This window comes from Rhinoraja longicauda, chromosome 2 (genome assembly GCF_053455715.1).
Source record: "Rhinoraja longicauda isolate Sanriku21f chromosome 2, sRhiLon1.1, whole genome shotgun sequence".
Classification (NCBI taxonomy): Eukaryota; Metazoa; Chordata; class Chondrichthyes; order Rajiformes; family Arhynchobatidae; genus Rhinoraja; species Rhinoraja longicauda.
The window spans coordinates 22,843,153-22,858,139 of record NC_135954.1 but is presented as its reverse complement, the minus strand read 5'-3'; the positions used below and the strand labels follow the sequence as shown (position 1 = coordinate 22,858,139).

The 14,987-nt window shown below is 40.6% G+C and overlaps 1 protein-coding gene across 3 annotated transcripts in view; it reads left to right on the top strand.

Moving 5' to 3' along the window:
- exoc2 (exocyst complex component 2) overlaps window positions 1-14,987 on the top strand; it is a 224,901-nt gene that overhangs the window by 196,139 nt on the left and 13,775 nt on the right. For all 3 annotated transcript variants that reach the window (XM_078427408.1, XM_078427419.1, XM_078427412.1), the window contains one exon: window positions 14,720-14,775. In XM_078427408.1, the coding sequence (XP_078283534.1) occupies window positions 14,720-14,775 (56 nt within the window). The remainder of the gene's footprint in view (window positions 1-14,719; window positions 14,776-14,987) is intronic.

Sequence of the window (14,987 nt, the reverse complement as noted above, 5' to 3'; positions counted from 1 at the left end):
TAGGATAGGTCCAGAGGGATACGGGCCAAACGTAGGCAGGTGGGACTAATGTAGAATGGGCATGTTGGTTGTCGTGGTCTAGTTAAGCCAAAGGACACATTTCCACACTATATGACTCTATGTCAGGTTTAGTTTAATATTGTCACCTGGACTGAGCTGCAGTGAAAAACATTTTGTTGCGTGCTATCCAGTCAACGAAAAGACGATGCATGATCACAATGAAGCCATCCACAGTGTAAAATCAGGATAAAGGGTACATCATTTAATGCAAGATAAAATTTGGTTAAAGATGGTTCAAAGGTCTCCAATGAGGCAGATTGGAGGTCATGGCCACACTCTTGTGAAAGGTTCCAGGCTGACAAAAGGACTTTCCCTGAATCTGGGGCAGATTTCAAACTTCTGTGCCTCTTACCTGATGGAAGAGGGTAGAAGAAGGAGTGACCGGGATGAGTCTAGTCTTTGATTATGCAGGTAGTTTTACCAAGGCACCGTGAAACGTAGATGGAGTCCATCTAATGGAGATTGTTTTGCGTGATGGTCTCGGCAACGCCGTCAATTCTCTGAAATTTCCATCGGCATTGGGTGGTGCTGTTCCCAAACCATTCTGTGACGCATCCTGATAAAATGCTTTCTACAGCATCTGTAGAATTTGGTGAGGGTTGTTGGGATCATGCCAGACTTTCTAAACCTTCTAAGGAAGTAGCTAAAATTTGGTGCAACAGATTCTTTCAATGGATGTCATATATTTTATGAATAATGTTTTTAGAAAGAAAATACAATATTGCATTTGGAAATTAATACAAAAAGTTATAATTGTGTCAGAGAAGTCAAAACCCAAATTTTACTTTCTATAATTAATTGAACATTTTTCCCTTCTTGGCAGGTGAGAAGAGAGAATATTCATTCATATCCTGTATGCTGAATAATAACTTTCAACATTTTTTATTTTGCTGACAAATTACTCTGTGCCACATTCTACTTTACTTAGAACTTGTGCAGGTCATCTGCATTTGATGGTAGATTCTCTTTCTCCCCCTATCTGTTTGAAATATTGCTTTGAATAGGATTCCACATAACTCTGACCACTCATTCTGAAAGAGGAAATTACTGGAAATGTGAACCAATTAGCAGTGTGTGGGAGTCTATTTACAGTAATTTGATGGTCATAGTTAAGTACAATGAGCGAAATCTGTCCTCTGGTGGTTGTTAATGAGATCACATCTGAGACAACAACTTTGTTGCTTTAATGATCATGCCGAAGCAAAAACAATTTGAATTATTGGGGATTTGGAAAGATTTGTTCATGTGTGAGTTAAGCTTACTAATCACATTGTGGTTATTTTGTTATCTTCCTCACGAGTTCCTACAATCGGTTTTTGTGATAAAAAAGAAGAAAAAAAAGCATTTGTTTCGCATCTTGGCATACCAAGAGAACATTTCCTTAATGACCAGCTAAAAGTGGAATGATTATGCATGCAAATACTCTACATTTAACACAGCATGAATGCATGATCTGTGAATTTTAAATGCGTTGAATGACACAATGTATTTCTTGTGACTTCCTAACAGTGCCACAGACCATTTCATGTCCCGTTGTACTTTCCACAACAGGCAGATCCTAGTTTAATATTTTCCAACCATAGCATTTCCAACACTGCAGATTTAATATGAACTGAAATCCAGAACTGAATAATTAATGTATAGAAGTTCATACAACTCTTAATTTCTTTCATTTCATTTAATCATTTATTAGCCATTGTTTCAGTATACATTAGCCATTAAGTTCATTAACAATGCTCTTTGTTTATCCCGAATGACCTTTGACAAATCCCATGATTCCTTGCGTTTATCGAGATACCGAACTCACTTATACACAGCAAATGAAATGTTAAAAGTTTTCTTTCTGTCAGGCATCAGTAATACTTTAAGCAAAAAGACTTGCAAATATTGGAAATTTGACCATTAAAAGTATATTGTTGGAAATTCTTAGCAAACAGCTGGTTGACTTTTCATTAGAATTGGGCAGTTCTGTTGAAAGTGAAAGATTGCTTGATTGAAATTATTTAATTCATTGCTGAATCTTGTTGACTATAATATGCCGAGTTGAAAGATAAAACTATTTCTCAAACTTACATTGGGCTTTGTTGGAACAGTGCAAGAAGACAAAGACATGAATGGTTTGATTTGGAGTAGGAATGGAGAGAATTAAAGTGACAATAACCTCATATGCTCTCATGTGGACTAAGTAGAGATGATCTGTAAAGCAGTCGTCGAGTCTGTAGTTGGTTTCTCCAGTATAGAAAAGAACGTATTGTGAGTGCTGAATGCCATAGTCAAGCAGTGCCAGTTAACCAATGCTCCACCAAGAAAGAATGCTCGGGTACTTAGATGATAATCAAGGAAGAAGTAAAAGGACAAGTGTTACACGGGAACGTGCTGTGAAAGGGGGAGTGAAAAAGATGAAAAAGTGAATCTGTTAGGCACAGAGAAAATGTTTTAGAATGCTGTAAAAGAAGGGAAACAAAAGATGCATTCAGCAATGGCATTCTGATGCAGGTGCTGGAAATTCTGAAGGAACATCTATTGAATGTGGTGGCAGGTGAGGTGGAAGGCTAAGAGAAGAGAAACTTGATCTTTGGTCAAAGAAGAGGAGGAGTGGTAAAATAGAAGTCCACAAAATGGAACAGACATATTTGAGAGCCAAACAAATCATAATCATGAGGAACCCACAGTTAAGGAAATGACAAGATATCTGTGAAGCGCTTAATGTAGAACATGTCATCAGAAAACCGATACATTGTCACTGAACAAACTAGGAGAATGGAATGGACTCCTTGCCTAAAGCAGCCTGGGACAATGTGTACTCAAGATAGTTGTGGAAGTCTGTGGGCTCATAAAGGATATTGGTTGCAAACTTATCCTCAAAGAAGTTGAAAAGATGAAAGGAAGATTTAGAGATGTACCATCTGAAAGTGCAAGTAGGGTGGAAATAGGTGGTAAAACTTGAGTGCGGGAAACAACAAAAATGAAATCTTCAGGGTCATAAGAAAAGGGGTGTGGATGGAGTCTTTATTGACGCGAAGACCCTTCTACATATTTCTTGGATTCACGTGGATTCCTATCGTTGTACCTTTAATTTGGAAGAAATGAGTGGAGTGCTCAATAAGTAAGTAAGTTCATCAAAGGGTCAGAAGGTCATGTTGGAGGACGGCTGACAGGGCAGCGTTCAAAGAAGAAGTGAAGGGCCCTCAATGCATCCAGTGAGAGGAAGAGTGATTGAATTGTGTCACTTGTCGTGCACTCCCTGAGTTCTAATCTTCCCCCTTTTTATTCTCTGATTTAGTTTGTAAGCACTTTGTTGCTGGAATGGTAAACTGGGTATTTTCTGGTTGGACCAGATGATCTGTTGGAATTTTGTGTCATTGACTAAGATGTCTTGAGCATTAAGATTTTGTTTTTCACTCCCAATTCAAGTGAAATGACTCATGGAAGCTCAAAAAAACTGGTGCTTTGTGTCATAGCATTTATAACGAGCACAAAAAAATAAGTATCTGAGGAACTGAGTGGGTCAAGCATCATCTGTGGAGAGAAATTGACAGTCAACATTTCAGATTGAGACTCTTCCTCGGGACTGAAAGGGCGGAGGGAGGATAGTCCGTATAAAGGGGTGAGGGAGTGGGGCAATAGGTGGAACCAGGTGATGAGATGTGGATTGCTGGATGCAGTCGGAATGGGGAACAGGGACAGAGTTAACAACAGACGCTGGGCATGATTGGTGCAGGTAACCAGAGGCTACATATATGCTTAGGGAAAAGGAGCCTTTTAAACTTTTTTTTTTTAAATGCTTCTCCTAACTCTCCACATAGCAGAACTTGGTCATCCCAGGTAATCATTCAGCTAAATATCTCTGTGATCTCTGTATTTTCTCTAAGTTCTGAGAATAAAATTCGAGAAACCAGCGTATACCAAAACTATTGCTGATTTGTATTAATTATCGCAATATTTTAATATAATTAATGTAATATTTTAATTCAATAATTTAATAAAATTAATTATTGACATAATTTTATGGATTACAAAAGTACAGAGAACATCTTCACAATCAATTATGGGAATGTATTAATTGAACACGTGTTCCTGTCCAATTGAAGAGTTAAACCTTTCAGATGTGGATTTTGGAATGTTACTCAAATATTTGATGGCTCCAATGCCATCCTCATAGTGTGAAATATGATGCATCAAGGCAACAAAGTAGGTCAAACAGTGTAGCATCAAACGCATTTGATTCAAGCAAATGGCAGAAATTACTGGGAAGTTGTTATTGTATGGATGCATTAACTGCGCTCTCCACTATAAAATTGTCAGTAACACTGTCATACTCTGAATTATTCCTCATCCAGCCATTTACAGCTGATAGATAATGCTGTAGAAAATCCTGTTAATGACATGGCTCATGATAGTCAACCTTGAATATTTTGAAATGAACCAGTGGAGACAGAGTATCACTCCCCCAAGTAGTGAATCGTCAGGAAAAAAATGTAACTATGTCTTAGCTTTAATTTTCATCCAGCCTTGCTAACTGTTCACCTTATAGTGTCAGAAGACAATACCTTTTAAGTTGGTTACAAGTAATTTTGGGGGGGGGGAAATTACATAGTGGACCATCAATAGTACGCTTGGTTTGGAATATTAAATTGTATAGGTGCTAGTAGTTTCTAGTCATCTGGCCTATTATTAATTTTTTAAAGAGGTAACAATATTTTAGATAAAAACAGAAACTTCTCGAAACATTCAGCAGAATAGGCAGAAAGTAAGGCAATAAAAAGAGAGCTAATGTTTCAGGTCATTAACCCTTTGTCAGAACTGAGAAAGAGAAACAAAAAGTAATAATTTGAAGTTGGTGACCGGAATAGATGGGCCAAAGAGAATATCTGTTTTAGAAAAGACCAGGTCATATACAGGAAGGGGTCAGTTAGAAGGCAATTATGCTCCTTAGTCTGCGATATTTTGTTAATAAACAGGCTTTCAGATGTACCTCTCAGGTCATACTCTGCTTTTGGAGGGTGAAAAACAGTCAGAAGCACAGGTGAATGAGTGAGTTACAGCAGAACTGCCCTCATTCTAATACAAACAAAGAGAGTTACATAAAGTTAGAGATCTTCTAACCATCTTCGTGTTTAATTTGCCAATTTCCAAACAAATAATTTATAACTAGCCTGAAAATGATCACTTTCTACCTCTGAATAGAAAGCAGTTAGTAGGTAAATATGAGGTAAATTATTAAAATACACTGTGTGGCTCATTTACTGTTTGCAATGCAGAGTTTTAGTTACTGTGCAGGTTTAAAATTAATGGCTCTAAGCAATCTAGATACAGGGAGGTTCTAGCGAGATAACTATGTCAAACCGCTAGGTTTCTGAGGAAAATTAAAGGACTGGAAGACTCTAAGCTAGTCATGGTAACCTCTAAAACCATCAATTCTCCTTTTAAGAAAAAAATAAATAAAAATAAGAATGTGGTTAGGCCATTCGGCCCTCTGAACCTGCTGTGTCAGGCAACATAGCAATGGCAATTGTCCCATTTGCACTCTATTCCACTGCGCATAATGTCTTTTGTGTCCAGAAATCTAGTTCCTTCTAAAACCTATTCAGTGACTTTGCCTTCAGACTGATAAGGATGAGAGGGGATCTTATTGAAACATATAAGATTATTAAGGGGTTGGACATGTTAGAGGCAGGAAACATGTTCCCAATGTTGGGGGAATCCAGAACCAGGGGCCACAGTTTAAGAATAAGGGGTAGGCCATTTAGAACGGAGATGAGGAAAAACTTTTTCAGTCAGAGAGTTGTAAATCTGTGGAATTCTCTGCCTCAGAAGGCAGTGGAGGCCAATTCTCTGAATGCATTCGAGAGAGCTAGATAGAGCTCTTAAGGATAGCGGAGTCAGGGGGTATGGGGAGAAGGCAGGAACGGGGTACTGATTGAGAATGATCAGCCATGATCACGTTGAATGGTAGTGCTGGCTCGAAGGGCCGAATGGCCTACTCCTGCACCTATTGTTTATTGTCTATTGTTCAACAGAGCTTTATTTGTCATTCGGTACCAAGGTACCGAACGAAACTACATAGCAGTCACACACAAAAAAGAACACAAGACACATGACCCCAACACAAACGTCCATCACAGTGACTCCAAACACCCCCTCACTGTGATGGAGGCAACAAAACTTCCACTCTCTTCCCCACGCCCACGGACAGACAGCTCGTCCCCGACCGACCCGCACAGTCCCCGCAAGGGGATGGAAGTACCCGCGGCCGAGTCGCACCGGGCGCTGAAACGTCTCGCGGCCGAGCCGGGCGATGGAAGGCCCCGCGACCGAGCCATGCGCAGCTAAGTCCCGCGGCCGAGCTGCGCCGGGCGATGCTAGGTCCCGCGGCCGAGCCGCACCGGGCGATGGAAGGCCCCGCGGCCAAGCCGCACCGGGCGATGTTAAGTCCAGCGGCCGAGCCGCACCAGCGATGAAAAGTCCCGCGGCCGAACCGCGCCGGGCGATGTTAGGCCCCGCGGCCGAGCCGCACCGGGCACTGTTAAGTCCAGCGGCCGAGCCGCACCAGCGATGTTAGGCCCCGCGGCCGAGCTGCACCGGGCACTGTTAAGTCCAGCGGCCGAACCGCACCAGCAATGTTAGGCCCCGCGGCCGAGCCGCACCAGCGATGAAAAGTCCCGAGCCGCGCCGGGCGATGTTAGGCCCCGCGGCCGAGCCGCACCGGGCACTGTTAAGTCCAGCGGCCGAACCGCACCAGCGATGTTAGGCCCCGCGGCCGAGCCGCACCGGGCACTGTTAAGTCCAGCGGCCAAACCGCACCAGCGATGTTAGGCCCCGCGGCCGAGCCGCACCGGGCGATGGAAGGCCCTGCGGCCAAGCCGCACCAGGCACTGTTAAGTCCAGCGGCCGAGCCGCACCGGGCAATGTTAAGTCCAGCAGCCGCGCCGGGCGATGGAAGGCCCCGCGGCCGAGCCGCACCCCGCGCCGTGAGGAAGAGACCTAAAAGAGAAAGGTTTCCCCCACCCCCCCACCCACACCACCACCCCCCCACCCACATCACCACCCCCCACACATACACAACCAAAAAACAAAAAAAAACAACAAAAAAAAAACAAAAAACCATCCCAACACCGACACACAACAAAAAAAAAAGGAAAAAAGACGAACAGACTGCTAGCCCAATTTTAATTAAGGAACAAACTCTGATGGAAGACCTCAATAATGTCAAAGGTAGTGTATTTCCCACAACATCTAAACCATCTAACTGCAGCAATGGTTCTGAATACTTACTACCACTATATTGTTGTACCAACATCACAAAGGTATCACTACTGTATGTCACTTTACTGAGCTTGTCCATGCTGCAAAAAGTTAACTGTTCATGACATTATCTTAGCAGGTGTGGAGGTACAAATGTAAGCTATGTATTTAAAAATAGAAAATTTCAATCTCTTCCCCACTTCGTATTTTGGAAGATGTTTAATTCAGATATATATTTAATGCATGCTGTAGGAAAAAATATACAAAAGGTTGCTACAATCAACATCAAGATTTTTTTGTATAAAAGACAACTAGGCAAATACATAAAATTCAAGCCAGAAACAATATGTACTTACCATATTTGTTTAACACTGATAATTGTTATGACCTGGCTATACATTCATGTAATGCTTCCAATCTGTTTTATTCACATTTTTCGCATAAATCTTTTTGAGGAAGTGTGTTGATTCACCAGAGCAACCTCACCTTTGACAGATAATTGATTCCACAAAACATGTATGAATCTTCATGAACGTGGCTGCTATTGGAAAGCCCATGGGGAAGTTACTATATAGCGTGGCTGTGTCTGCTTGATCTAATTGTAATTTAATAACGTTTTACAGAACTGCGAGTAAAGTATGAGCTTGCAAAGCATCATTGTAATCTGAATCATCCCACAAAAATGAAATGATTGGTTTTGCAATCTATCTGCCCTTTTATCACTGTCTTTGCCTTGATGAAAAAGTGCATTTTCCTGAAAATTCCCTCGCTGCTGCGAAAATGAGATGGTGACTTGTGTCATTCAGAACTTTTTCTAATGGGATGAGTATCTGTTGATTAAGTGGAGATTCCCCACCTCAGTTCCTCCAGTACTTGACGTTACTTGACATTTTCAGGCTCAGAATTGGTGCTGCTCAGACAGTGTACAGTAGCATGAAGATCCTAGGATAGATGCAAAATACTGGAATAACTCAGTGGGCCAAGCAGGAATGGGTGACGTTTCATGTCGAGGCCCTTCTTCAGATCCTCGGCATGACCCACAGTAGGCATTTAGCCTAATCTAGTTGGTTTAGCTGCCTGTTGCAACTATGCAGGCAATTCTTATGATAGCAGCTAATGTTAGATGCTTTGGAAGATAATCTTTTATTTTGGTTGAAATTTTGAGTGGGATACCCATGATATCTACTCGGTCAGACTAAACATGTTTGAGTTTGGATTATGGATCAGAAAGTAGGTGGTGATGGTGAGCAAGGTAAGTTTTTTTTAACAACTTTTGGGGTAGCTTATGGATCCAGAAAATATTGAACTGAATCTGAACAGTCATGAACCTGAAGTGAAAATATCGTGAAATATTTAAACTTAATTTATTGGTATAGAATTGTTTTTGTATTTTCTCACTGAGGGAAGTAATGTTGTAAAATATGTTATTTTTAACTTTTCTTTCCCAACCTTTCTTTGCCTCATCTTGAAACTAGCTTCAGAAATTGTGTTCTACAAGGTTTTCTTGAAGTTCCACTTTTACAATATTTAAAATACTACTGGTTTTAACTTTTAAGAGATTGAGCAACATTTACATTCTTTTTGTTTCATAGTTGTTTTATTTTTTCCAGAATGCTGCAGTTCCTCAGTTATCATTTCAATGTCTGCTAAATTGAGAAATTCAGCTGCTATTTAGTCGAAGGGATGTACTTCTCTGTTTAAAAAAAAATTATCTTGCAGTTTACCCTGTGTACTTTAGAGGGCGCTCTTTCCCAAAGTGCTCTCATTGTAAACATTTGATTCCATAACATTAGCCTTTATATTATTTATATTGGCGAGAGAGATCACTTATTCTGAACAGTATTTTCTTTGCTTTTACAAACTGTATTTGGGACTGTCAAATAGCTTCAATATATTGTATTGTATTCTGTATTTTTTTCATGATTTGTCCAGGTATGTAGATTAATTGGCTGGGTAAATGTAAAAATTGTCCCTAGTGGGTGTAGGATAGTGTTAATGTACGGGGATTGGTGGGCGGCACGGACTTGATGGGCCGAAAAGGCCTGTTTCCGGCTGTATATATATGATATGATATAAATATTTCAGGCAAAGTGACACAATGGCACATTAGTAGAGCTGCTGCCTTACAGTACCAGAGATCCAGGCGCGATCTTGACGTCGGGTGCTCGCAGTATGGAGTTTACACATTCTCCATGTGCCCACTTGGGTTTCCTCTGGGTGCTCAGTTTCCTCCCACTTTCCAAAGACATACAAGTTTGTAGGTTAATTGGCCTCCGTAAATTGCCCTCAGTGTGTAGGGAGTGGATGCAAAGTAGGATAACATAGAACTAGTGTGAATAGGTGTATGATGGTAGTCGTGGATTAGGTGGGCAAAAAGGCCTGTTTCCATGCTATATATTTCAATTTAAGTTAACTCAATTCAATTTAATTCAGTGTGACTTTCCATATTACTATGATGGATGAAGGCTAGTTCTAGCTAGATGAGACTTGAAACTGACATTACCATTGTCATTACCCTCGAAAAAATGATTATCCAGTAAAATCCAGGAAGGTCATTGCAGCAGTTCTCCAATGAGCCGCTGGGCAAGGATACATTGAGCATACAACATGGTTACAGGCCCTTTGGCCCAGCTCATGCATGCCAATCAGATGGCCATCTAAACTAGTCCCATTTGCCTGTGTTTGACCCATATCCCTCTAAAACCTTCCTCTCTACATATCTGTTCAATGGGTTTTAAATAGTGTCATTGTACCTACCTCATCCACTTCATCTGGCAGCTCGCTCCAAATACCATCACCTTCTATGTAGAAGAAGTTGCACTGCTGCTTCCTATTAAATCTACCCCCTCTCACCTTAAACCTATGCATTCTTGTTCTTGATTCTTGTAGCCTGGGTAAAAAGTGCATTCACTCTATAATTTATACACCCAATTTATACACTCATGATTTATATATCTCTGTAGGATGACCCTTCAGCCTCCTGTGGTCCAAGTATAAAAGGCCTAGTCTGCCCAACCTCCCGATCGCTCAAGCCCTCAAATCCTGGCAACATCGTCAAGAATCATTTCTGCTCTCTTAGCAGCCCAATGGCATATTTCCTATAACAGGGTGACCAAAACTGAACGCAGTATTCCTCGTCAAGGGTGTTTAATTGTTATATGGACCAACATTAAAACAATGAAAGTCTTACTTGCAGCAGCTTAACAGGTCTGTAAACACAATATGCACAGATGAATTAAATAAATGAATAGCGGTAAAACTAGTGACGAAATACAAAGTCCATATTGCACCCAATATTGCACAGTCCACAGAAGTTTGTAGATGCTGAGGCATAAGTGCGGCCTCACTGACGTAACATCCCAACTTCTATACTCAATGCCCTGACTGATGAAGGCTAGCATGCTAAAAGTCTCCTCCATCATGTAATGCCACTTTCAAGGAACTATGTTTTGCATTCCTGGATCCCTTGCCTTCAACGCTCTCCAGGCCCCTGCAGTTCCCTGTGAAAATTCTTCCCTGGTTTGATTTCCCAAAATGTCTACAAAGCCTAGAGTGCACTGGGCATCACCAGAATGGAGAGGAGAAGAGTCATCCAGAACACCACAGAGGCAGCGGAGAAAGCCTCGAGATGGCTCTGGATCAGGAGAGGAGGTCCATGGGGAGGAGCGAATGCCACCTGAACACGAGTCGTGGTGTGATCAACCACGGCTGGATCGCCCGGGCGAGGGTGTCTGATGTTGAAAGACCCGAAACACCCAATGACCCCAGGTTACATCACTGATGATGTGTTCAGGAGCATTGAGAGATGTATATTATCAATGAATTCAATTTGCCATTCCCTGGCTCATTTTCCAGCTGATCACAATCCCGCTGAAATTCTTCTTTGCAGCCTTTGCAGTTTTTCTTTGGAGCCAACAGCATTAAAGGCACCGAAGATAGACCTAAAACGTCACCCATTCCTTCTCTCCAGAGATGCTGCCTGTCCCGCTGAATTACTTCAGCATTTTGTGCCTATCTTCAGTGTATTTTTAAACCAGCATCTGCAGTTCTTTCCTAACATTAAAGGCACATTAGCCATTCACTCCAGAGATGCTGCCTGACCTAGAGTTCTTTCAGCACTTTTAGTCAAGCATATGACTTTGTTTCGCTGACCAATTATGTATCATGCTGGATCTTGCATTAGATTTGAAGTTGCCATAATCAACCTACTATAGTGACCTTTTCTCCTGTCAATGTTGCATTTATACCTCTCGCTTCAAAATCCTTTCATTGCTTTGTGTGAATTTTGTGTGTTAATTGTGCAAACATTACACTTTGCATTTCATATGTTGTGAGATTGTGGGTTACTGGATGATGTGGAGGCTTATGACCCCTTGTTCCTGTAAATGTAGTGTTTAGGGGCAGCCTTCAGACTAACTCTGGTTTTCCATTGGGTATATGGTCTGTACAATGATCGTTAGTATGTCCAAAGGGAATTTCCAGTCAGTGGCTTGATGGGTTTACTGCACATGTGATACCAAAGATAATGGCGCTTTTGTTGTGTGGGTGGGGACACTTTGTCCGGAGCATACAAAGTAAAATGTCATGCAACAATGTCTATCAAGGACTTTCACAGCAGCTAAGACAAGGGTGGCATATGTATTTGAAATTTTTATGTAAAGTTATCCACCATGTATTTTTAGGTGATTCTTGTAATTGTTTAAATATCTTCCAATCATGAGTAAGCATGATTACTCAGGGACAGGAGTTGTTCTGCTTGTTTTTGTGACTTTCTGTCAGTCTTTAGAAGTCACAGAATGCAGGATTTTCCCAATCTCTCTGTGGAAGTAAATAGCTTATGTGGGGAGACAGCCCTTGACAGTGCATAATAGCCACTTCAGATCTCTCTACCTCGATTCCACAAGTCACTTAGATTTTTTTCCAGTGTCGTGTTCAACATTTTGCACTTCTTTCTTTGAGTCCCTATCAATATTCCTTCTTTGATACATGTGCAAGAAATATGACTAATACGGCATTGTAGTGTGTAACTATACAAAAACTAGCTTAATGTAGTCAGTGGTGGTGGAAAGGAAGTGGGCAAAATTTGGGCAGATGTTCTTAGTGCTCTTCGGATGTGCACACATTATCTTTTCACTGTTTCTTAATTTTAAAGAAAAGCACCTAATGTAGTTTCAAAACATGAAAAAAGAGAACATTTTAGTTAGTAATAAGACTCAAGGTTCTCTGTACACTCATGATCTCTCATATTGGAAAGTCTGATTTCTGTGGATTATTACGTCAATTGGATACTCCTTTGCTTGAGCAGAGACTCGGGCAGACTCAAAACAGATGTATTAGAATCCATTTAGTGGTTTACTTTTGTTTATATTATTGGTAAAGGACAATAATCAGATGTCTCATCTGACATCTTAGTTGGGAACTGAATAAAGAATATATCAATTTCTTCAGCAGATAAGAAATAGTCAAAGAGACCATTCGGCATTCAGCCCTTTGTACCTGCTCTGTAATTCAGTAAACCCATGGACAAACTTTTACCTCAATATTATTTTCCTGCACGTATCCTATATTCCTTGATCCCCTTCATATCCAACATGCCATCATACTCTGTCTAGGATATGCTTAGCTGCCTTCATTGGTAGGGAATGCCAATGATTTGCACCATTTTTGGGAACAACATTTTATCTCTGTCCAGAATGATCAAATCCTCATTTTGAGATCAGATTCCCTGGTTCTAGCCTTCTCGGGCAGATGAAATATCTACGCTTGAAAGCCTTGAAAAAAATAATATATTCAAATTAGATCACATAATTTTTCTAAACTTTAGAGAATATCAGCCAGGTTTGCTGCTTCTCTTCCCATAAGAAAACAAACTATCCAGGAATTATTCTGATAATCCATCATTGAGCTTCTTTATCACTAATATAACCACCTTGGTTAAGGAGACCAAACCCTGGAAATAACTTACTAGCTACAATCACACCAAAGCAGTATATAATTGGAGCAAGATGTCTCTAGTACTCAAATCCTTCTGTAATAAAGGTAAATGTTTCATTTTCCTTTCTAAATGCTTGCTGTACCTGCAGGTAAACTTTCAGTTATTCATACACAAGGATGCCAAAGTAATTCTGAGAACGAACACCTTTTGGATTTTACCTCTATCCTTTCAGAGGGTGATGAATATATGGAACAAGCTTCCAGAGGAGGTAGTTGAGGAAGGTATTAAAACAGCATTTAAAAGACACTTGGAACAGGTACATAGATAGGAAAGGTTAGTTTAGTTTAGTTTATTGTCATGTGTACCGAGCTACAGTGAAAAGCTTTTTGTTGCATGCTAGCCAGTCAGCTGAAAGACAATACACGATTGCAGTCGATCCATTTACTGTATAGATACAGGATAAGGGAATAAAGGTTAGTGCAAGGTAAAGCCAACAAAGTTCGATCAAGGATAGTCCGAGGGTCACCAAAGAGGTTAAGAAGGATATGGCCAGAACCAATCTCCCAGATGTACTAGGGGACAGAGGACCTAGGGTGATGGAGGAACTGAAGGAAATTTGCATTAGTCAGGAAATTGTGCAGACTGAAGGCTGATAAATCCCCAGGGCCTGATGGTCTGCATCCCAGGGTACCCAAGAAGGTGGCTCTAGAAATCATGGACGCATTGGTGATCATTTTCCAATGTTCCTTAGATTCTGGATCAGTTCCTGTGGATTGGAGGGTAGCTAATGTTATCCAACTTTTCAAGAAGGGAGGGAGAGAGAAAGCAGGGAATTATAGACCAGTTAGCCTGACATCAGTGGTGGGGAAGATGCTGGAGTCGATTATTAAAGATGTAATACCGATGCATTTGGATAGCGGTAACACGTTCGGTCCAAGTCAGCATGGATTTACAAAGGGGAAATCATACTTGACAAATCTTCTTGAATTTTTTGAGGATGTAACAAGTAAAATGGATAAGGGAGAGCCAATGGATGTAGTACACCTGGACTTTCAGAAAGCCTTTGATAAGATCCCACACAGGAGATTTGTGAGCAAAATTAGAGCACATGGTATTGGGGGTAGGGTATCTCTAGTCCTTCCAAAAAATTACTCCTCAGTTCTTGGTCAAATCAATAAGGGCAATTGTTTTTCTTTTGTTTTATGGGTCAATATGGAATATCTTTGCCGAGACTAAACTTCAGTGTATTGTTGTAGTTTGCTGAGGGGGAAAAAATGGCATTGCCAATTGTCTGGATGGAAATGATTTGCCTCAAGTCCTTGAGCACATGTTATGTCCTCATACCTCTGTTACAAGCAATTCCACACCTTGAACTAACTTTTCTTTTTCCATTTGGTTCAATACTTAGGTTTATCAAATAGTTTAATCTTATGATTGACATGGTATTTTACTAAGCATTGTTTCTATTCATTTTTCTAGGTGTCAGAACTTACTTAAAAGAAGCCTTAGTTAATATTATAGCTGTGCATGCAGAGGTAAGATCTTAAGACTAATTTTCACAGTTACAATTTGCATTTTAATTTCAGGTCTATGTATTTCATATCTTTGTGGAAGCAAGTTCCAAAATGTCCTGTAAAGCAGTGCAATTTTATCTCGACTTCAGAAACTTGAATTATTTGGAAACATGCAATATTTGAAGAGTTTTATTGTGAACCATGACTGTATCAAAGTAATATCACCTCAGTAG